The 22,265-nt window shown below is 31.8% G+C and overlaps 1 protein-coding gene across 3 annotated transcripts in view; it reads left to right on the top strand.

The window, feature by feature from the left end:
• The window catches only part of LOC136827948 (cell adhesion molecule DSCAM-like), a 250,663-nt gene that overhangs the window by 218,372 nt on the left and 10,026 nt on the right, over window positions 1-22,265 (top strand). For all 3 annotated transcript variants that reach the window (XM_067085503.1, XM_067085502.1, XM_067085504.1), the window contains one exon: window positions 4,764-4,997. In XM_067085503.1, coding sequence (XP_066941604.1) covers window positions 4,764-4,997 — 234 coding nt within the window. The remainder of the gene's footprint in view (window positions 1-4,763; window positions 4,998-22,265) is intronic.

Raw genomic sequence — 22,265 nt, 5'->3', positions numbered from 1 at the left:
TAATCAATGCCACCGAAAATAGATCTATCTTTCGGTGGTCTCGGTATAATGCTGTGTGAGCCGCGGCCCATGAAACTCTAACCACGGCCAGGTGGTGGCATGTCCTATATCGTTGCCCGACGCACGATTATGGATAAATTTAACCTTACTGAGGCTAGAGGGCTGCAATTTGGTTTGTTTGATGATTGGAGGGTGGATGATCAACATACCAATTTGCAGCCCTCTAGCCTGAGCAGATTTTAAGACCTGACGGTGGACAGAAAAAGTGCGGACGAACAAACAAAGCCGACACAGTAGTTTTCTTTTACATAAAACTAAAAATGAATAAACAGATATAAATTAATAAATAAAAAATCTGATTATATATACAATTATGAATTTACTCCACCAGGTAATACGATTTCAGAATATCAAATAAATTGCATATCAGAGGTTGCGAATTTACTTTCAGTGGAAATGTTTATGAATAAATATTTTAAATGGCAATAGAGAATCCCTTATCACTTCTTTTGCGCTGCATCTATAGGAAAATTCTTGGAAAGAGATTTTTAACTCAGTTTTGCCAAAATACATCTACCAGTTTCGATATATCGATGACATTTTTTATTGCATTTGAACGAAAATGTGTAACTATTTAAGTGATGTAAATTTATTATATCTTTCTGTAAAGTTTACAGCTGAAGAATACAGATATAGTGCAATGTTTTTATTTGTATATGTACATGGACAGGGTATATCCCTTTTATATGAAAGATGTACCTTCTTACATCAAGTATTATTCTGGGAACCGTATAAAAGTTAAGCTATTAGTATTTTCTCTTATATCTTAAGGGGTATTTGGGATTTGCTGCCCGGAATTTTTGGATGACGTGTTTACAAAACTTCTAAATAGAATAGAATAGAATATAGGGTTTAGGCCAAAGGCCAAGCACTGGGACCTATGAGGTCATTCAGCGCTGAAAAGGAAATTGACAGTAAGAAGGTTTGAAAGGTGCAACAGAAGGAAAACCTCGCAGTTGCTCTATGAAACAATTGTTAGAGAGGGTGGAAAGTCAGATGGAAGAAAGAGAATATGAACGGAGATACAGTAAAAGGAATGAAAGAGGTTGCAGCTAGTGGCCGAAGGGACGCTGTAAAGAACCTCAAGTAATGTCTACAGCGCACCACGTGGGTTGCACTGATGGCACTACCCCCCTTACGGGGACAGAAACTTAGGATCCCACTTTTAGTTTGAAATACCCAGAGTCTTAGTTGACGCAACATTGCAAAATAATCGAAGGAATCTAAATATATATTGAATTCATGATTCTCCCTACATTTAATGATCAGCATATTAGGATTTAATCAGTAATCAGTCACCTTAAACGGTGTTTGATACTGGAAAGGGTACATTTATTTCAGTCTCTGTGTGAACGATTGAAGATACCGTCGTCCAATTCATGGGGAGAGAGCGTGCTATGGTGTCATTTGATAATCATTCTTGGTTGTTAAGATTATATTTAGTAAATAGTTTGCCTGATTGTATAATATGGTATTATTCAACTGAAATGTTTCGAAATAACTATAGAACACTGTAGCTTTGTAGAGTTTCAATCCCAGAATTTTTTCGTTGATGTAACCAATGAAAATGCTGCGTTTTGTCAGCGGCTTTTTATTAGTATTTTGAAAGATTGGTAAAAAACCAACAAAGGTGTTTCTTATGTTCACTTCTTTTGGACCTCATGGAGCTGTTATGAATATTATCATAATAACGTGTAATTTTAAATAAGTTTTATTTATTTTCGGGGTAGATTTACTCTTATTATTTAGCCAAATGGGATAACCCGACGTAAGCGTAACAACGTACATATTTCCAGTTTTGATTATTTTATAATCATTTATAATAGTAATTTTATTAGTTTTGGCTAGTTTGAAGAATGTATTTTAAATCTTATAATTTGTAGTGACATGGCATATCACTGTAGAGGCTAGCCAGTTTATCCAGTATACTTAATATTACAACGACCACGTCTGATTATTAGGAAAGATCTTGAACGTGTCCAACTTGTGGTATAGTCGAATATATTTTACAATGTAAAATCTCACACTTACTCATTTTGCCCATTGAATAGATATTGAAGCGAAATTCCAAGGAGAAGGAAGATAGTAGGAGAATTTTGTTTTTTTAGAAAAGAAGGATTAAAAGGGGGAAAAATGAGATCATTGAACCTAAAAAGACTAACATCTGTAGCGTAAGAACTAACAGAAATTTTAAATGACAGTGTTACTTACTATATAAAGTGCAAAAAAAAAAAAAAATTACAAGAACAGTAGAATAGTTTAGCATAGACACGAACATGTAATCATCAAAGGAAAGGAGCAAGGATACCAACAATATTAAATGTAGCAAAGTAATGCATGATTATGGGAAGTTGCAAAGCACTACAGTTTAAGAGGATAATATAAATGAATTGCAGACCTGGACTCAGGAACCAAGTAGTAGCTCTTTTAAGCAGGAATAAAGAAGAACCATTAACAGTGATGTATAACGAAATGTAATGAATACAAAATACATGTTACTAAATACAGTATGATAAAAGACAAACGTTGCAATGTGAATAATATACTGTTTTCCCAATGAGGGAAAATCATGTATGGTGCACACAAACATGCACACATACACATATATATCATTTATATATATATATATATATATATATATATATATTATATATATATATAAAATATAATATATATATATATATATATATATATATATACATAATATAAATATATATATATATATATATATATATATATAAACACACATAAAACGTATGTATATATATATACATATAAACATAATATATAATATATATATATATATATATATATACATATAAAATACAGTATATATATATATATATATATATATATATATATATATATATATATATATATATATATATATAAATAAATGTGCGTGTGTCTGTATTTGTATGTGTATCACATAGGGCATATTGGTAACATGTAAATAGAACTGACTCGATTAAATGTTAGTTTTCGACGTAACTGTAATTTATAAATGATGCCAGACAATTACAGAGTAATGTGGAGTTTAATTGGTTATATTAAAACAGTAATTGAAATTTGTATTACATTTCATTTACACTTAAATAACTGTTTATTAATTTTTCTTTCCTTATGGGCCCGATAAAAAAATAGTTAATTTCCGGAGATATACGTAAAGGGTAGAAATACGTTGACCACTTTCAGACGAACGTTTTGTTAGCTTCATAAGAAAGAGTAATCGACCTAAGTATATTTGGGGTTCTTTGTTATATACGCATATCACGCAATCTAGATAGTAAGAAATACAGTTCTTATAAGTACTAGTATTAATATAAATGGAATATGGAATGGAATATAGAATTTAGGCCAGAAACCTAGCGCTGGGACCTATGAGGTCATTCAGCGCCGAAAGGGAAGTTAAGAGTAGAAAAGTTTGAAAAGGTGTAACAGGGGAAAACCTCGCAGTTGCACAATGAAACAATTGTTTGGAGAGAGTGGATAGTAAGATGGAAGAAAGAGAATATGAATGGAGGTACAGTAAAATGAATGAAAAGGGTTGCAGCTAGTGGCCGAAGGAACGCTGCAAAGAACCTTAGGTAATGCCTACGGTGCACCCGTGAGGTGCACTGACGGCGCTACTCCCCTTCTGAGACTAGTGTTAATAGGGACGATCTGAACAGAATGACAGCATCGTAACCTCATGATTCCTGGCTAGTACTTAACTGAAGATATTAATAATTTTGTACATTTCAAGGTTTATTGGAAACTTAATGCATTAAAGTAAGGTTGGTTTCTTGTGTAAAAAATTATTACTTTAAATATAGTTTAAAGCAACTCAATACAGGACAACAGAACCAGTCAGATATTTCTTCTCACCTTGGCGTATGTTATCGTCTTACGTACATTATGAATGTACGTGAGGCGGTAGCATACGTCAAGAGGATATTAGATTATTTTCTATTGCAAATGCGAATGGTCGACAAATGAGATAGTTATTAACCGAGGAGTGGCTGCACTATAGTTACCAGTATCTTCCGTAGGTTATGTTTGCTGAAGAATGGAGTTTAGCTGACGTGTTCTGAATTGTTCATAAGTTAGAATGATAAAATTTTCTACCGCATGTGGAAGATGTTAGTAAAACAGATTAGGTAGTTGCAGGCTTGAGAAAACTTCAAGTGAATACTTATCTTAAATTTACTCCCTCGTAAGGCTGAGCATCTGCCCAGCCTTGTAAAATACTGTTGGCGATATTTGGGTTCGCCAGCGAATGCCCAGGCCTATTAGAATCAGTAAGTAATAAATCCATGACTGACTCATGAAATCAGCGATACTGGCCAGTGACCAGTTTACGCGGGTGTATGGTGGACATATGATCCCCGTTCAAAGGGTACCTCCCCCCCTCCAACCAGGTGCCCGCATCACTCCTTGTCAGTCATTCTGGTCATACATAGGCAGAGTGTTGAATGGAAATTGGTAATTTTTTAAACACCAATTGTAGGATGCAATATCTGGTTCAGAATGTGCTGGTTAATCCAATCTGCAATAACCAAAATCTGCCGAGAACGCCGTAAAGCCTCTTTTGGGCAAGCACCCGAACTGGACAGGTAACGAAAACGTGGATGGTTTTGTGACTATGTTAATTCAACATAATTGGCAATAAGAGTAATTATTTCTATTTTAACCTACCATATCATTCTTTTTTTTATCAACAGCCGCTCCTCAGCCAACTGACCCCAAGCCAAAGGAGCAGACGAAGAATAAGCCTGCCGATGTGGACGGAATGGGCGGCTTAGGAGTAGTGATAGGGGTTTTAGTGGGTGGAGTGAGCGTTACTCTACTCATTCTGGCGATGGTCATCATGATTATGAAACAACGACAACGGAGAATGGCAGCCGAGGACACATTCGACCACCCTCCAGATTCCTTACCAGAGGGAAGCTCTCAAGGTGAGAATATTTTCTGTGATGGTGATGATGCGTCGAGAATGCACAGACAGGATTCTTCATTTTGTTTCACTAAAGAGAGGAGTTTCTTCATTTTGTTTCATTAAAGAGAGGGTTTCTTCATTTTGTTTCATTAAAGAGAGGATTTTCTTCATTTTGTTTCATTAAAGAGAGGAGTTTCTTCATTTTGTTTCATTAAAGAGAGGATTTTCTTCATTTTGTTTCATTAAAGAGAGGAGTTTCTTCATTTTGTTTCATTAAAGAGAGGAGTTTCTTCATATTGTTTCATTAAAGAGAGGAGTTTCTTCATTTTGTTTCATTAAAGAGAGGAGTTATTCCATTTGTTTCACTAAAGAGAAGTTTCTTCATTTTGTTTCACTAAAGAGAGGATTTCTTCATTTTGTTTCACTAAAGAGAGAGTGGTTTCTTCATTTGTTTTTCAAAGAGAGGGTTTCTTCATTTTGTTTCACTAAAGAGTTTCAGGAGTTTCTTCATTTTGTTTCACTAAAGAGAGGGTTTCTTCATTTTGTTTCACTAAAGGTTTCTTCATTTTGTTTCACTAAGTTTTTGTTTCATTTCTTCATTTTGTTTCACTAAAGAGAAGATTTCTTCATTTTGTTTCACTAAAGAGAGGTTTCTTCATTTTGTTTCACTTCAATAAGAGAGGTTTCTTCATTTTGTTTCACTAAAGAGAGGGTTTCTTCATTTTGTTTCACTAAAGAGAGGGTTTCTTCATTTTGTTTCACTAAAGAGAGGGTTTCTTCATTTTCTTCATTTTGTTTCACTAAAGAGAGGAGTTTCTTCATTTTGTTTCACTAAAGAGAGGTTTCTTCATTTTGTTTCACTAAAGAGAGGATTTCTTCATTTTGTTTCACTAAAGAGAGGTTTCTTCATTTTGTTTCACTAAAGAGAGATTTCTTCATTTTGTTTCACTAAAGAGAGGGTTTCTTCATTTTGTTTCACTAAAGAGAGGATTTCTTCATTTTGTTTCACTAAAGAGAGGGTTTCTTCATTTTGTTTCACTAAAGAGAGGATTTCTTCATTTTGTTTCACTAAAGAGAGGATTCTTCATTTTGTTTCACTAAAGAGAGGTTTCTTCATTTTGTTTCACTAAAGAGAGGTTTCTTCATTTTGTTTCACTAAAGGGAGGGTTTCATTTTGTTTCACTTAAAGAGAGGATTTCTTCATTTTGTTTCACTAAAGAGAGGTTTCTTCATTTTGTTTCACTAAAGAGGGTTTCTTCATTTTGTTTCACTAAAGAGAGGATTTCTTCATTTTGTTTCACTAAAGAGAAGGTTTCTTCATTTTGTTTCAGTAAAGAGGTTTTTCATTTTGTTTCACTAAAGAGAGGTTTCTTCATTTTGTTTCACTAAAGAGAGGGTTTCTTCATTTTGTTTCACTAAAGAGAGGTTTCTTCATTTTGTTTCACTTTTTCACTAAAGAAAGAGGATTTCTTCATTTTGTTTCACTAAAGAGAGGGTTTCTTCATTTTGTTTCACTAAAGAGAAGGTTTCATTTTTGTTTCACTAAAGAGAGGGTTTCTTCATTTTGTTTCACTAAAGAGAGGGTTTCTTCATTTTGTTTCACTAAAGAGAGAGGTTTCTTCATTTGTTTCACTAAAGAGAGGTTTCTTCATTTTGTTTCACTAAAGAGAGGTTTCTTCATTTTGTTTCACTAAAGAGAGAGAGTTTTCTTTTCTTTTTTGTTTCACTAAAGAGAGGGTTTCTTCATTTTGTTTCACTAAAGAGAGAGGTTTCTTCATTTTGTTTCACTAAAGAGAGGGTTTCTTCATTTTGTTTCACTAAAGAGAGGGTTTCATTTTGTTTCACTAAAGAGAGGGTTTCTTCATTTTGTTTCACTAAAGAGAGGGTTCTTTTTTTTGTTTTCATTTGTTTCACTAAAGAGAGGTTTCTTCATTTTGTTTCACTAAAGAGAGGATTTTTCTTCATTTTGTTTCACTAAAGAGAGGTTTCTTCATTTTGTTTCACTAAAAGAGAGGGTTTCTTCATTTTGTTTCACTAAAGAGAGGTTTCTTCATTTTGTTTCACTAAAGAGAGGTTTCTTCATTTTGTTTCACTAAAGAGAGGGTTTCTTTATTTTTGTTTCAAAGAGAAGGTCATTTTGTTTCACTAAAGGGTTTCTTCATTTTGTTTCACTAAAGAGAAGGTTTCTTCATTTTGTTTCACTAAAGAGAGGGTTTCTTCATTTTGTTTCACTAAAGAGAGGATTTCTTCATTTTGTTTCACTAAAGAGATTTTGTTTCACTAAAGAGTTTCTTCATTTGTTTCACTAAAGAGAGGGTTTCTTCATTTTGTTTCACTAAAGAGAGGGTTTCTTCATTTTGTTTCACTAAAGAGAGGATTTCTTCATTTTGTTTCACTAAAGAGAGGTTTCTTCATTTTGTTTCACTAAAGAGAGGTTTCTTCATTTGTTTCACTAAAGAGGGTTTCTTCATTTTGTTTCACTAAAGAGGTTTCTTCATTTTGTTTCACTAAAGAGAGGACTAAAGAGAGGTTTCTTCATTTTGTTTCACTAAAGAGAGGTTTCTTCATTTTGTTTCACTAAAGAGGGTTTCTTCATTTGTTTCACTAAAGAGGTTTCTTCATTTTGTTTCTTCATTTTGTTTCAAAAGAGAGGTTTCTTCATTTTGTTTCACTAAAAGAAAGGTTTCTTCATTTTGTTTCACTAAAGAGATTTGTTTCACTAAAGAGAGTTTCTTCATTTTGTTTCACTAAAGTTTCTTCATTTTGTTTCACTAAAGAGAGGGTTTCTTCATTTTGTTTCACTAAAGAGAGGTTTCTTCATTTTGTTTCACTAAAGAGAGGGTTTCTTCATTTTGTTTCACTAAAGAGAGGATTTCTTCATTTTGTTTCACTAAAGAAGGGTTTCTTCATTTTGTTTCACTAAAGAGGTTTCTTCATTTTGTTTCACTAAAGAGAGGGTTTCTTCATTTTGTTTCACTAAAGAGAAGGTTTCTTCATTTTGTTTCACTAAAGAGAGAGTTCTTCATTTTGTTTCACTAAAGAGAGGATTTCTTCATTTTGTTTCACTAAAGAGAAGGTTTCTTCATTTTGTTTCACTAAAGAGAGTTTTCTTCATTTTGTTTCACTAAAGAGAGGGTTTCTTCATTTTGTTTCACTAAAGAGAGGGTTTTCATTTTGTTTCACTAAAGAGAGGATTTCTTCATTTTGTTTCACTAAAGAGAAGGTTTCTTCATTTTGTTTCACTAAAGAGAGGGTTTCTTCATTTTGTTTCACTAAAGAGAGGTTTCTTCATTTTGTTTCACTAAAGAGAAGGTTTCTTCATTTTGTTTCACTAAAGAGAGGATTTCTTCATTTTGTTTCACTAAAGAGAAGGTTTCTTCATTTTGTTTCACTAAAGAGAGGGTTTCTTCATTTTGTTTCACTAAAGAGAGGGTTTCTTCATTTTGTTTCACTAAAGAGATTTGTTTCACTAAAAGGATTTCTTCATTTTGTTTCACTAAAGAGAGGATTTCTTCATTTTGTTTCACTAAAAGAGAGGTTTCTTCATTTTGTTTCACTAAAGAGAGGTTTTCTTCATTTTTGTTTCACTAAAGAGGAGGGTTCTTCATTTTGTTTCACTAAAGAGAGGGTTTCTTCATTTTGTTTCACTAAAGAGAGTTTCTTCATTTTGTTTCACTTTCTTCATTTTGTTTCACTAAAGAGAGGTTTCTTCATTTTGTTTCACTAAAGAGAGGTTTCTTCATTTTGTTTCACTAAAGAGAGGGTTTCTTCATTTTGTTTCACTAAAGAGAAGGTTTCTTCATTTTGTTTCACTAAAGAGAAGGTTCTTCATTTTGTTTCACTAAAGAGAGGTTTCTTCATTTTGTTTCACTAAAGAGAGGGTTTCTTCATTTTGTTTCACTAAAGAGAGGATTTCTTCATTTTGTTTCACTAAAGAGAGGTTTCACTTTTCTTCATTTTGTTTCACTAAAGAGAAGGTTTCTTCATTTTGTTTCATTTTGTTTCACTAAAGAGAGGGTTTCTTCATTTTGTTTCACTAAAGAGAGGGTTTCTTCATTTGTTTCACTAAAGAGAGGATTTCTTCATTTTGTTTCACTAAAGAGAGGGTTTCTTCATTTTGTTTCACTAAAGAGAAGGTTTCTTCATTTTGTTTCACTAAAGAGAGGGTTTCTTCATTTTGTTTCACTAAAGAGAGGGTTTCTTCATTTTGTTTCACTAAAGAGAGGTTTCTTCATTTTGTTTCACTAAAGAGAGGGTTTCTTCATTTTGTTTCACTAAAGAGAGGATTTCTTCATTTTGTTTCACACTAAGAGAGGATTTCTTCATTTTGTTTCACTAAAGAGAGGGTTTCTTCATTTTGTTTCACTAAAGAGAGGGTTTCATTTTGTTTCACTTTTCTTTTTTGTTTCACTAAAGAGAGGGTTTCTTCATTTTGTTTCACTAAAGAGAAGGTTTCTTCATTTTGTTTCACTAAAGAGAGGGTTTCTTCATTTTGTTTCACTAAAGAGAGGATTTCTTCATTTTGTTTCACTAAAGAGAGGGTTTCTTCATTTTGTTTCACTAAAGAGAGGGTTTCTTCATTTTGTTTCACTAAAGAGAGGGTTTCTTCATTTTGTTTCACTAAAGAGAAGGTTTCTTCATTTTGTTTCACTAAAGAGAGGGTTTCTTCATTTTGTTTCACTAAAGAGAAGGTTTCTTCATTTTGTTTCACTAAAGAGAGGATTTCTTCATTTTGTTTCACTAAAGAGAGGGTTTCTTCATTTTGTTTCACTAAAGAGAGGATTTCTTTTGTTTCATTTGTTTCACTAAAGAGAGGTTTCTTCATTTTGTTTCTAAAGAGAGGGTTTCACTAAAAGAGAGGGTTTCTTCATTTTGTTTCACTAAAGAGAGGGTTTCTTCATTTTGTTTCACTTTTCTTCATTTTGTTTCACTAAAGAGAGGGTTTCTTCATTTTGTTTCACTAAAGAGAGGGTTTCTTCATTTGTTTCACTAAAGAGAGGTTTTTCATTTGTTTCACTAAGAGAGGATTTCTTCATTTTGTTTCACTAAAGAGAGGATTTCTTCATTTTGTTTCACTAAAGAGGGTTTCTTCATTTTGTTTCACTAAAGAGAAGGTTTCTTCATTTTGTTTCACTAAAGAGAGGGTTTCTTCATTTTGTTTCACTAAAGAGAGGGTTTCACTAAAGAGAGGGTTTCTTCATTTTGTTTCACTAAAGAGAGGTTTCTTCATTTTGTTTCACTAAAGAGAGGGTTTCTTCATTTTGTTTCACTAAAGAGAGGTTTCTTCATTTTGTTTCACTAAAGAGAGGGTTTCTTCATTTTGTTTCACTAAAGAGAGGATTTCTTCATTTTGTTTCACTAAAGAGAGGGTTTCTTCATTTTGTTTCACTAAAGAGAGGTTTCTTCATTTTGTTTCACTAAAGAGGGTTTCTTCATTTTGTTTCACTAAAGAGAATTTTGTTTCACTCATTTTGTTTCACTAAAGAGAGGTTTCTTCATTTTGTTTCACTAAAGAGAGGGTTTCTTCATTTTGTTTTCACTAAAGAGAGGGTTTCTTCATTGAGAGGTTTCTTCATTTTGTTTCACTAAAGAGAGGATTTCTTCATTTTTGTTCACTAAAGAGAGTTTCTTCATTTTTGTTTTTGTTTCTACTAAAGAGAGGGTTTCTTCATTTTGTTTCACTAAAGAGGGTTTCTTCATTTGTTTCACTAAAGAGAAGGTTTCTTCATTTTGTTTCCACTAAGAGGGTTTCTTCATTTTGTTTCACTAAAAGAGGGGGTTTTCTTCATTTTGTTTCACTAAGAGGTTTCTTCAACTAAGGTTTCTTCATTTTTGTTTCTAAGAGGGTTTCTTCATTTTGTTTCATTAAAGAGGTTTCTTCATTTTGTTCACTAAAGATTTCTTCATTTTGTTTTCACTAAGAGAGAGAGGATTTCTTCATTTGTTTCACACTAAGAAGAAGGTTTCTTCATTTGTTTCACTAAGAGAGGATTTCTTCATTTTGTTCACTAAAGAAAGGTTTCTTCATTTGTTTCACTAAAGAAGGGTTCTTCATTTTGTTTTCACTAAAGAAAGGTTTCTTCATTTTGTTCACTAAAGAGAGGGTTTCTTCATTTGTTTCACTAAAGAGAGGCATTTTGTTTCACTAAAGAGAGGGTTTCTTCATTTTGTTTCACTAAAGAGAGGGTTTCTTCATTTTGTTTCACTAAAGAGAAGTTTCTTCATTTTGTTTCACTAAAGAGAGTTTCTTCATTTTGTTTCACTAAAGAAGGTTTCTTCATTTTGTTTCATTAAAGAGAGGTTTCTTCATTTTGTTTCACTAAAGAGAGGATTTCTTCATTTTGTTTCACTAAAGAGAGGGTTTCTTCATTTTGTTTCACTAAAGAGAAGGTTTCTTCATTTTGTTTCACTAAAGAGAGGTTTTCTTCATTTTGTTTCACTAAAGAGAGGGTTTCATTTTGTTTCACTAAAGAGAAGTTTCTTCATTTTTTTCACTAAAGAGAGGGTTTCTTCATTTTGTTTCACTAAAGAGAGAATTTCTTCATTTTGTTTCACTAAAGAGAGGTTTCTTCATTTTGTTTCACTAAAGAGAGGATTTCTTCATTTTCACTAAAGTTTCACTAAAAGAGAGGTTTCTTCATTTGTTTCACTAAAGAGAGTTTCTTCATTTTGTTTCACTAAAGAGAGGGTTTCTTCATTTTGTTCACTAAAGAGAATTTCTTCATTTTGTTTCACTAAAGAGAAGGTTTCTTCATTTTGTTTCACTAAAGAGAGGTTTCTTCATTTTTTCTTCATTTTCTTCATTTTGTTTCACTAAAGAGAAGGTTTCTTCATTTTGTTTCACTAAAGAGAGGGTTTCTTCATTTTGTTTCACTAAAGAGAGGGTTTCTTCATTTTGTTTCACTAAAGAGAGGGTTTCTTCATTTTGTTTCACTAAAGAGAGAGGTTTCTTCATTTTGTTTCACTAAAGAGAAGGTTTCTTCATTTTGTTTCACTAAAGAGAGGGTTTCTTCATTTTGTTTCACTAAAGATTTTGTTTCACTAAAGAGGGTTTCTTCATTTTGTTTCACTAAAGAGAAGGTTTCTTCATTTTGTTTCACTAAAGAGAGGTTTCTTCATTTTGTTTCACTAAAGAGAGGTTTCTTCATTTTGTTTCACTAAAGAGAGGGTTTCTTCATTTTGTTTCACTAAAGAGAAGGTTTCTTCATTTTGTTTCACTAAAGAGAGGTTTCTTCATTTTGTTTCACTAAAGAGAGGTTTCTTCATTTTGTTTCAAAGAGAGGGTTTCTAAAGAAAGAGAGGTTTCTTCATTTTGTTTCACTAAAGAGAGGATTTCTTCATTTTGTTTCACTAAAGAGAGGGTTTCTTCATTTTGTTTCACTAAAGAGATTTTGTTTCACTAAAGAGGTTTCTTCATTTTGTTTCACTAAAGAGAGGTTTCACTAAAGTTTCTTCATTTTGTTTCACTAAAGATAGGGTTTCTTCATTTTGTTTCACTAAAGAGAAGGTTTCTTCATTTGTTTCACTAAAGAGAGGGTTTCTTCATTTTGTTTCACTAAAGAGAGGATTTCTTCATTTTGTTTCACTAAAGAGAGGTTTCTTCATTTTGTTTCACTAAAGAGAGGATTTCTTCATTTTTGTTTCACTAAAGAGATTTTCTTCATTTTGTTTCACTAAAGAGAGGGTTTCTTCATTTTGTTTCACTAAAGAGAGGGTTTCTTCATTTTGTTTCACTAAAGAGAGGTTTCTTCATTTTGTTTCACTAAAGAGAGGTTTCTTCATTTTGTTTCACTAAAGAGAGGTTTCTTCATTTTGTTTCACTAAAGAGAGGGTTTCTTCATTTTGTTTCACTAAAGAGAGGTTTCTTCATTTTGTTTCACTAAAGAGAGGTTTCTTCATTTTGTTTCACTAAAGAGAGGGTTTCTTCATTTTGTTTCACTAAAGAGAGGTTTCATTTTGTTTCACTAAAGAGAGGGTTTCTTCATTTTGTTTCACTAAAGAGAGGATTTCTTCATTTTGTTTCACTAAAGAGAGGGTTTCTTCATTTGTTTCACTAAAGAGAGGGTTTCTTCATTTTGTTTCACTAAAGAGAGGGTTTCTTCATTTTGTTTCACTAAAAGAGAAGGTTTTCATTTTGTTTCACTAAAGAGAGGGTTTCTTCATTTTGTTTCACTAAAGAGAGGGTTTCTTCATTTTGTTTCACTAAAGAGAGGATTTCTTCATTTTGTTTCACTAAAGAGAGGGTTTCTTCATTTTTTCACTAAAGAGAGTGGCTCTTTTTTGTTTCACTAAAGAGAGGGTTTCTTCATTTTTTCACTAAAGTTTCACTAAAGAGAGGTTTCTTCATTTTGTTTCACTAAAGAGAGGGTTTCTTCATTTTTTCTTCATTTCACTAAAGAGAGGGTTTCTTCATTTTGTTTCACTAAAGAGAGGGTTTCTTCATTTTGTTTCACTAAAGAGATTTTGTTTCACTAAAGAGAGGGTTTCTTCATTTTGTTTCACTAAAGAGAGGTTTCTTCATTTTGTTTCACTAAAGAGAGGTTTCTTCATTTTGTTTCATTTTGTTTCTAAAGAGAGGGTTTCTTCATTTTGTTTCACTAAAGAGAGGTTTCTTCATTTTGTTTCACTAAAGAGAGGTTTCTTCATTTTGTTTCACTAAAGAGAGGGTTTCTTCATTTTGTTTCACTTTCTTCAACTAAAGAGAGGGTTTCTTCATTTTGTTTCACTAAAGAGAGGGTTTCTTCATTTTGTTTCACTAAAGAGAGGTTTCTTCATTTTGTATTTTGTTTCACTAAAGAGAGGGTTTCTTCATTTTGTTTCACTAAAGAGAGGGTTTCTTCATTTTGTTTCACTAAAGAGAGGGTTTCTTCATTTTGTTTCACTAAAGAGACTAAAGAGAGGTTTCTTCATTTTGTTTCACTAAAGAGAGGATTTCTTCATTTTGTTTCACTAAAGAGGGGTTTCTTCATTTTGTTTCACTAAAGAGAGAGGAGGGTTTCTTCATTTTGTTTCACTAAAGAGAAGGTTTCTTCATTTTGTTTCACTAAAGAGAGGGTTTCTTCATTTTGTTTCAGTAAAGAGAGAGATTTCTTCATTTTGTTTTCACTAAAGAGAGGGTTTCTTCATTTTGTTTTTCACTAAAGAGAGGGTTTCTTCATTTTGTTTCACTAGAGAGGGTTTCTTCATTTTGTTTCTACTAAAGAGAAGGTTTCTTCATTTTGTTTCACTAAAGAGAGGGTTTCTTCATTTGTTTCACTAAAGAGAGGGTTTTTCATTTTGTTTCACTAAAGAGAGGATTTCTTCATTTTGTTTCACTAAAGAGAGGTTTCTTCATTTTGTTTCACTAAAGAGAGGTTTCTTCATTTTTGTTTCACTAAAGAGAGGTTTCTTCATTTTGTTTCACTAAAGAGAGGGTTTCTTCATTTTGTTTCACTAAAGAGAGGTTTTCTTCATTTTGTTTCACTAAAGAGAGGATTTCTTCATTTTGTTTCACTAAAGAGAAGGGTTTCTTCATTTTGTTTCACTAAAGAGAGGATTTCTTCATTTTGTTTCACTAAAGATAGGGTTTCTTCATTTTGTTTCACTAAAGAGAAAGAATTTCTTCATTTTGTTTCACTAAAGAGAGGGTTTCTTCATTTTGTTTCACTAAAGAGAGGTTTCTTCATTTTGTTTCACTAAAGAGAGGGTTTCTTCATTTTGTTTCACTAAAGAGGATTTCTTCATTTTGTTTCACTAAAGAGAAGGTTTTCTTCATTTTGTTTCACTAAAGAGAGGTTTCTTCAAAGAGTTTCACTAAAGAGAAGGTTTCTTCATTTTGTTTCACTAAAGAGAGGATTTCTTCATTTTGTTTCACTAAAGAAGAGTTTCAGGTTTCTTCATTTTGTTTCATTTTGTTTCACTAAAGAGAGGATTTCTTCATTTTGTTTCACTAAAGAGAGGTTTCTTCATTTTGTTTCACTAAAGAGAGGTTTCTTCATTTTGTTTCACTAAAGAGAAGGTTTCTTCATTTTGTTTCACTAAAGAGAAATTTTGTTTCACTAAAGAGAGGGTTTCTTCATTTTGTTTCACTAAAGAGGTTTCTTTATTTTGTTTCACTTTATTTTGTTTCACTAAAAGAGTTTCTTCATTTTGTTTCACTAAAGAGAGGATTTCTTCATTTTGTTTCACTAAAGAAGGATTTCTTCATTTTGTTTCACTAAAGAGAGGTTTCTTCATTTTGTTTCACTAAAGAGAAGGTTTTCTTCATTTGTTTCACTAAAGAGAGGATTTTCTTCATTTTGTTTCACTAAAGAGAGGGTTTCTTCATTTTGTTTCACTAAAGAGAGGGTTTCTTCATTTTGTTTCACTAAAGAGAGGATTTCTTCATTTTGTTTCACTAAAGAGGGTTTCTTCATTTTGTTTCACTAAAGAGAGGATTTCTTCATTTTGTTTCACTAAAGAGAGGGTTTCTTCATTTTGTTTCACTAAAGAGAGAAGGTTTCTTCATTTTGTTTTCACTAAAGAGAGGTTTCTTCATTTTGTTTCACTAAAGAGAGGGTTTCTTCATTTTGTTTCACTAAAGAGAGGTTTCTTCATTTTGTTTCACTAAAGAGAGGGTTTCTTCATTTTGTTTCACTAAAGAGAGGTTTCTTCATTTTGTTTCACTAAAGAGAGGTTTTCTTTTGTTTCATTTTGTTTCACTAAAGAGAGGTTTCTTCATTTTGTTTCATTTTCTTCATTTTGTTTCACTAAAGAGAGGTTTCTTCATTTTGTTTCACTAAAGTTTCTTCATTTTGTTTCACTAAAGAGAGGGTTTCTTCATTTTGTTTCACTAAAGAGAAGGTTTCTTCATTTTGTTTCACTAAAGTTTCAGAGGATTTCTTCATTTGTTTCACTAAAGAGAGGATTTCTTCATTTTGTTTCACTAAAGAGATTTTGTTTCACTAAAGAGAGGGTTTCTTCATTTTTTCACTAAAGAGAGGTTTCTTCATTTTGTTTCCACTAAAGAGATTTCTTCATTTTGTTTCACTAAAGAGAGGGTTTCTTCATTTTGTTTCACTAAAGAGAATTTTGTTTCACTAAAGGAGGTTTCTTCATTTTGTTTCACTAAAGAGAGGTTTCTTCATTTTGTTTCACTAAAGAGAGAAGTTTTCATTTGTTTCACTAAAGTTTCTTCACTAAAGAGAGGATTTCTTCATTTTGTTTCACTAAAGAGAGGGTTTCTTCATTTTGTTTCACTAAAGAGGTTTCTAAAGAGAGGGTTTCTTCATTTTGTTTCACTAAAGAGAGGGTTTCACTTTTCTTCATTTTGTTTCACTAAAGAGAGGGTTTCTTCATTTTGTTTCACTAAAGAGAGGGTTTCTTCATTTTGTTTCACTAAAGAGAGGATTTCTTCATTTTGTTTCACTAAAGAGAGGTTTCTTCATTTTGTTTCACTAAAGAGAGGTTTCTTCATTTTGTTTCACTAAAGAGAGGGTTTCTTCATTTTGTTTCACTAAAGAGAGGTTTCTTCATTTTGTTTCACTAAAGAGAGGGTTTCTTCATTTTGTTTCACTAAAGAGAGGGTTTCTTCATTTTGTTTCACTAAAGAAGAGAGGTTTCTTCATTTTGTTTCACTAAAGAGAGGGTTTCTTCATTTTGTTTCACTAAAGAGAGGGTTCTTCATTTTGTTTCACTAAAGAGAGGGTTTCTTCATTTTGTTTCACTAAAGAGAGGGTTTCTTCATTTTGTTTCACTAAAGAGAGGTTTTCTTCATTTTTTTTCACTAAAGAGAGGGTTTCTTCATTTTGTTTCACTAAAGAGAGGGTTTCTTCATTTTGTTTCACTAAAGAGAGGGTTTCTTCATTTTGTTTCACTAAAGAGAGGTTTCTTCATTTTGTTTTCTTCTTCATTTTGTTTCACTAAAGAGAGGTTTCTTCATTTTGTTTCACTAAAGAGAGGTTTCTTCATTTTGTTTCACTAAAGAGAGGGTTTCTTCATTTTGTTTCACTAAAGAGAGGGTTTCTTCATTTTGTTTCACTAAAGAGAGGGTTTCTTCATTTTGTTTCACTAAAGAGGGTTTCTTCATTTTGTTTCACTAAAGAGAGGATTTCTTCATTTTGTTTCACTAAAGAGAGTTTTCTTCATTTTGTTTCACTAAAGAGAGGATTTCTTCATTTTGTTTCACTAAAGAGAAGGTTTCTTCATTTTGTTGTTTCACTAAAGAGAAGGGCTTCTTCATTTTTGTTTCACTAAAGAGAGGGTTTCTTCATTTTGTTTCACTAAAGAGAGGTTTCTTCATTTTGTTTCACTAAAGAGAGGGTTTCTTCATTTTGTTTCACTAAAGAGAGGTTTCTTCATTTTGTTTCACTAAAGAGAGATTTCTTCATTTTGTTTCACTAAAGAGGTTTCTTCATTTTGTTCACTAAAGAGAGGTTTCTTCATTTTGTTTCACTAAAGAGAGGATTTCTTCATTTTGTTTCACTAAAGAGAGTGGTTTCTTCATTTTGTTTCACTAAAGAGAGATTTTGTTTCACTAAAGAGAGGGTTTCTTCATTTTGTTTCACTAAAGAGAAGGTTTCTTCATTTTGTTTCACTAAAGAGGGATTTCTTCATTTTGTTTCACTAAAGAGAGGTTTTTAATTTGTTTCACTGGAGTTTCTTCATTTTGTTTCACTAAAGAGAGAAAAGTTCTTCATTTTGTTTCACTAAAGAGAGGGTTTCTTTCATTTTGTTTCTACTAAAGAGAGGGTTTCACTAAAGAGAAGGTCTTCATTTTGTTTCACTAAAGAAGGGTTTCCATTTTGTTTCACTAAAGAGAGGTTTCTTCATTTTGTTTTCACTAAAGTGAGGTTTCTTCATTTTTTACTAAAGAGAGGATTTCTTCATTTTGTTTCACTAAAGAGAGGTTTCTTCATTTTTGTTTCACTAAAAGAGAGGATTTCTTCATTTGTTTTTCACTAAAGAGAGGATTTCTTCATTTTGTTTCACTAAAGAGAAGGTTTCTTCATTTTGTTTCACTAAGAGAGATTTCTTCATTTTGTTTCACTAAAGAGAAGGTTTCTTAATTTTGTTTCACTAAAAGAGGGGGTTTTCTTCATTTTGTTTCACTAAAGAGAGGTTTCTTCATTTTGTTTCACTAAAGAGAGATTTCTTCATTTGTTTCACTAAAGAGAGGATTTCTTTTTGTTCACTAAAGAGATTTCTTCATTTTGTTTCACTAAAGAGAGGGTTTCTTCATTTTGTTTCACTAAAGAGAGGGTTCTTCATTTTGTTTCACTAAAGAGAGGGTTTCTTCATTTTGTTTCACTAAAGAGAGGATTTCTTCATTTTGTTTCACTAAAGAGAGGGTTTCTTCATTTTGTTTCACTAAAGAGGGTTTCTTCATTTTGTTTCACTAAAGAGAGGATTTCTTCATTTTGTTTCACTAAAGAGATTTTGTTTCACTAAAGAGTTTCTTCATTTTGTTTCACTTCAAAGAGAGGGTTTCTTCATTTTGTTTCACTAAAGAGAGGTTTCTTCATTTTGTTTCACTAAAGAGAGGGTTTCTTCATTTTGTTTCACTAAAGAGAGGTTTTCTTCATTTTGTTTCACTAAAGAGAGGTTTCTTCAACTAAAGAGAGGGTTTCTTCATTTTGTTTCACTAAAGAGAGGTTTCTTCATTTTGTTTCACTAAAGAGAGGGGTTTCTTCATTTTGTTTCACTAAAGAGAGGGTTTCTTCATTTTGTTTCACTAAAGAGAAAGGTTTTCTTCATTTTGTTTCACTAAAGAGAGGTTTCTTCATTTTGTTTCACTAAAGAGAGGTTTCTTCATTTTGTTTCACTAAGAGAGGTTTCTTCATTTTGTTTCACTAAAGAGAGGGTTTCTTCATTTTGTTTCACTAAAGAGAGAGGGTTTCTTCATTTTGTTTCACTAAAGAGAGGTTTTCTTCATTTTGTTTCACTAAAGAGATTTTGTTTCACTAAAGAGAGGGTTTCTTCATTTTGTTTCACTAAAGAGAGGGTTTCTTCATTTTGTTTCACTAAAGAGAGGTTTCTTCATTTTGTTTCACTAAAGAGGTTTCTTCATTTTGTTTCACTAAAGGAGGTTTCTTCATTTTGTTTCACTAAAGAGAGGGTTTCTTCATTTTGTTTCACTAAAGAGAGTTTCACTAAAGTTTCTTCATTTTGTTTCACTAAAGAGAGTTTCTTCATTTTGTTTCACTAAAGAGAGGGTTTCTTCATTTTGTTTCACTAAAGAGAGGTTTCTTCATTTTGTTTCACTAAAGAGAGGATTTCTTCATTTTGTTTCACTAAAGTTTCTTCATTTTGTTTCACTAAAGAGAGGATTTCTTCATTTTGTTTCACTAAAGAGAGGTTTCTTCATTTTGTTTCACTAAAGAGAGGGTTTCTTCATTTTGTTTCACTAAAGAGAGGGTTTTCTTCATTTTGTTTCACTTTTCTTCATTTTGTTTCACTAAAGTTTCTAAAGAGAGGGTTTCTTCATTTTGTTTCACTAAAGAGAGGTTTTCTTCATTTTGTTTCACTAAAGAGAAGGTTTCTTCATTTTGTTTCACTAAAGAGAGGGTTTCTTCATTTTGTTTCACTAAAGAGAGGTTTCTTCATTTTGTTTCACTAAAGAGAGGTTTCTTCATTTTGTTTCACTAAAGAGAGGATTTCTTCATTTTGTTTCACTAAAGAGAGGGTTTCTTCATTTTGTTTCACTAAAGAGAGGGTTTCTTTTTTGTTTCACTAAAGAGAGGGTTTCTTCATTTTGTTTCACTAAAGAGAGGGTTTCTTCATTTTGTTTCACTAAAGAGAGGGTTTCTTTTTTGTTTCACTAAAGAGAGTTTCTTCATTTTGTTTCACTAAAGAGAGGTTTCTGTTTCACTAAAGAGAGGTTTCTTCATTTTGTTTCACTAAAGAGAGGGTTTCTTCATTTTGTTTCACTAAAGAGAGTTTCACTAAAAGTTTTCTTCATTTTGTTTCACACTAAAGAGAGGTTTCTTCATTTTGTTTCACTAAAGAGAGGGTTTCTTCATTTTGTTTCACTTGTTTCATTTTGTTTCACTAAAGAGAGGTAAAGAGAGGGTTTCTTCATTTTGTTTCACTAAAGAGAGGAGTTTCTTCATTTTGTTTCACTAAAGAGAGGTTTCTTCATTTTGTTTCACTAAAGAGAGGTTTCACTAAAGAGAGGTTTCTTCATTTTGTTTCACTAAAGAGAGGAGGTTTCTTCATTTTTCATTTTGTTTCACTAAAGAGATTTTGTTTCTTCATTTTGTTTCACTAAAGAGGTTTCTTCATTTTGTTTCACTAAAGAGGGTTTCTTCATTTTGTTTCACTAAAGGTTTCACTAAAGGAGGTTTTCTTCATTTTGTTTCATTAAATTTTGTTTCACTAAAGAGGTTTCTTCATTTTGTTTCACTAAAGAGAGGTTTCTTCATTTTGTTTCTTCATTTTGTTTCACTAAAGTTTCATTTTGTTTCACTAAAGAGAGAGTTTCAGAGGAGAGGTTTCTTCATTTTGTTCTTGATTTTGTTTCACTAAAGAGAGGTTTCTTCATTTCTTCATTTTGTTTCACTAAAGAGAGGTTTCTTCATTTGGTTTCAGTAAAGAGAGTTTCTTCATTTTGTTTCACTAAAGAGAGAGGTTTGTTTCTTCATTTTGTTTCACTAAAGAGAGGGTTTCTTCATTTTGTTTCACTAAAGAGAGGGTTTCTTCATTTTGTTTCACTAAAGAGAGGATTTCTTCATTTTGTTTCACTAAAGAGAGGGTTTCTTCATTTTGTTTCACTAAAGAGAGGGTTTTTCTTTTTTTGTTTCACTAAAGAGAGTTTCACTAAAGAGAGGTTTCTTCATTTTGTTTCACTAAAGAGAGGTTTCTTCGTTTTGTTTCACTAAAGAGAAGGTTTCTTCATTTTGTTTCACTAAAGAGAGTTTCTCATTTTGTTTCACTGAAGAGAGGATTTCTTCATTTTGTTTCACTAAAGAGAGTGTTTCTTAATTTTGTTTCACTAAAGAGAAGTTTCTTCATTTTTTGTTTCACTAAAGAGAGATTTCTTCATTTTGTTTCACTAAAGAGAGGGTTTCTTCATTTTGTTTCACTAAAGAGAAGGTTTCTTCATTTTGTTTCACTAAAGAGAGGGTTTCCTCATTTTGTTTCACTGAAGAGAGGATTTCTTCATTTTGTTTTACTAAAGAGAAGGTTTCTTCATTTTGTTTCACTAAAGAGAGGGTTTCTTCATTTTTTTCACTAAAGAGAAGGTTTCTTCATTTTGTTTCACTAAAGAGAGAATTTCTTCATTTTGTTTCACTAAAGATAGGGTTTCTTTATTTTGTTTCACTAAAGAGAAGGTTTCTTCATTTTGTTTCACTAAAGAGAGGGTTTCTTCATTTTGTTTCACTGAAGAGAGGATTTCTTCATTTTGTTTCACTAAAGAGAGGGTTTCTTCATTTTGTTTCACTAAAGAGAGGATTTCTTCATTTTGTTTCACTAAAGAGAGGGTTTCTTCATTTTGTTTCACTAAAGAGAAGGTTTCTTCATTTTGTTTCACTAAAGAGAGGGTTTCTTCATTTTGTTTCACTAAAGAGAGGGTTTCTTCATTTTGTTTCACTAAAGAGAAGGTTTCTTCATTTTGTTTCACTAAAGAGAAGGTTTCTTCATTTTGTTTCACTAAAGAGAGGATTTCTTCATTTTGTTTCACTAAAGATAGGGTTTCTTCATTTTGTTTCACTAAAGAGATGATTTCTTCATTTTGTTTCACTAAAGATAGGGTTTCTTCATTTTGTTTCACTAAAGAGAAGGTTTCTTCATTTTGTTTCACTAAAGAGAGGGTTTCTTCATTTTGTTTCACTAAAGAGAGGATTTCTTCATTTTGTTTCACTAAAGAGAGGGTTTCTTCATTTTATTTAACTAAAGAGAGGATTTCTTCAATTTGTTTCACTAAAGATAGGGTTTCTTCATTTTGTTTCACTAAAGAGAGGGTTTCTTCATTTTGTTTCACTAAAGAGAGGATTTCTTCATTTTGTTTCACTAAAGAGAGGATTTCTTCATTTTGTTTCACTAAAGAGAGGATTTCTTCATTTTGTTTCACTAAAGAGAGGATTTCTTCATTTTGTTTCACTAAAGAGAAGGTTTCTTCATTTTGTTTCACTAAAGAGAGGATTTCTTAATTTTGTTTCACTAAAGAGAAGGTTTCTTCATTTTGTTTCACTAAAGAGAGGGTTTCTTCATTTTGTTTCACTAAAGAGAGGATTTCTTCATTTTGTTTCACTAAAGTGAGGATTTCTTCATTTTGTTTCACTAAAGACAGGATTTCTTCATTTTGTTTCACTAAAGAGAGGATTTCTTC

Source organism: Macrobrachium rosenbergii, chromosome 42 (genome assembly GCF_040412425.1).
Source record: "Macrobrachium rosenbergii isolate ZJJX-2024 chromosome 42, ASM4041242v1, whole genome shotgun sequence".
Taxonomy (NCBI): Eukaryota; Metazoa; Arthropoda; class Malacostraca; order Decapoda; family Palaemonidae; genus Macrobrachium; species Macrobrachium rosenbergii.
The sequence above is the reverse complement of the archived record's forward strand: the minus strand, read 5'-3'. Positions and strand labels throughout refer to the sequence as shown.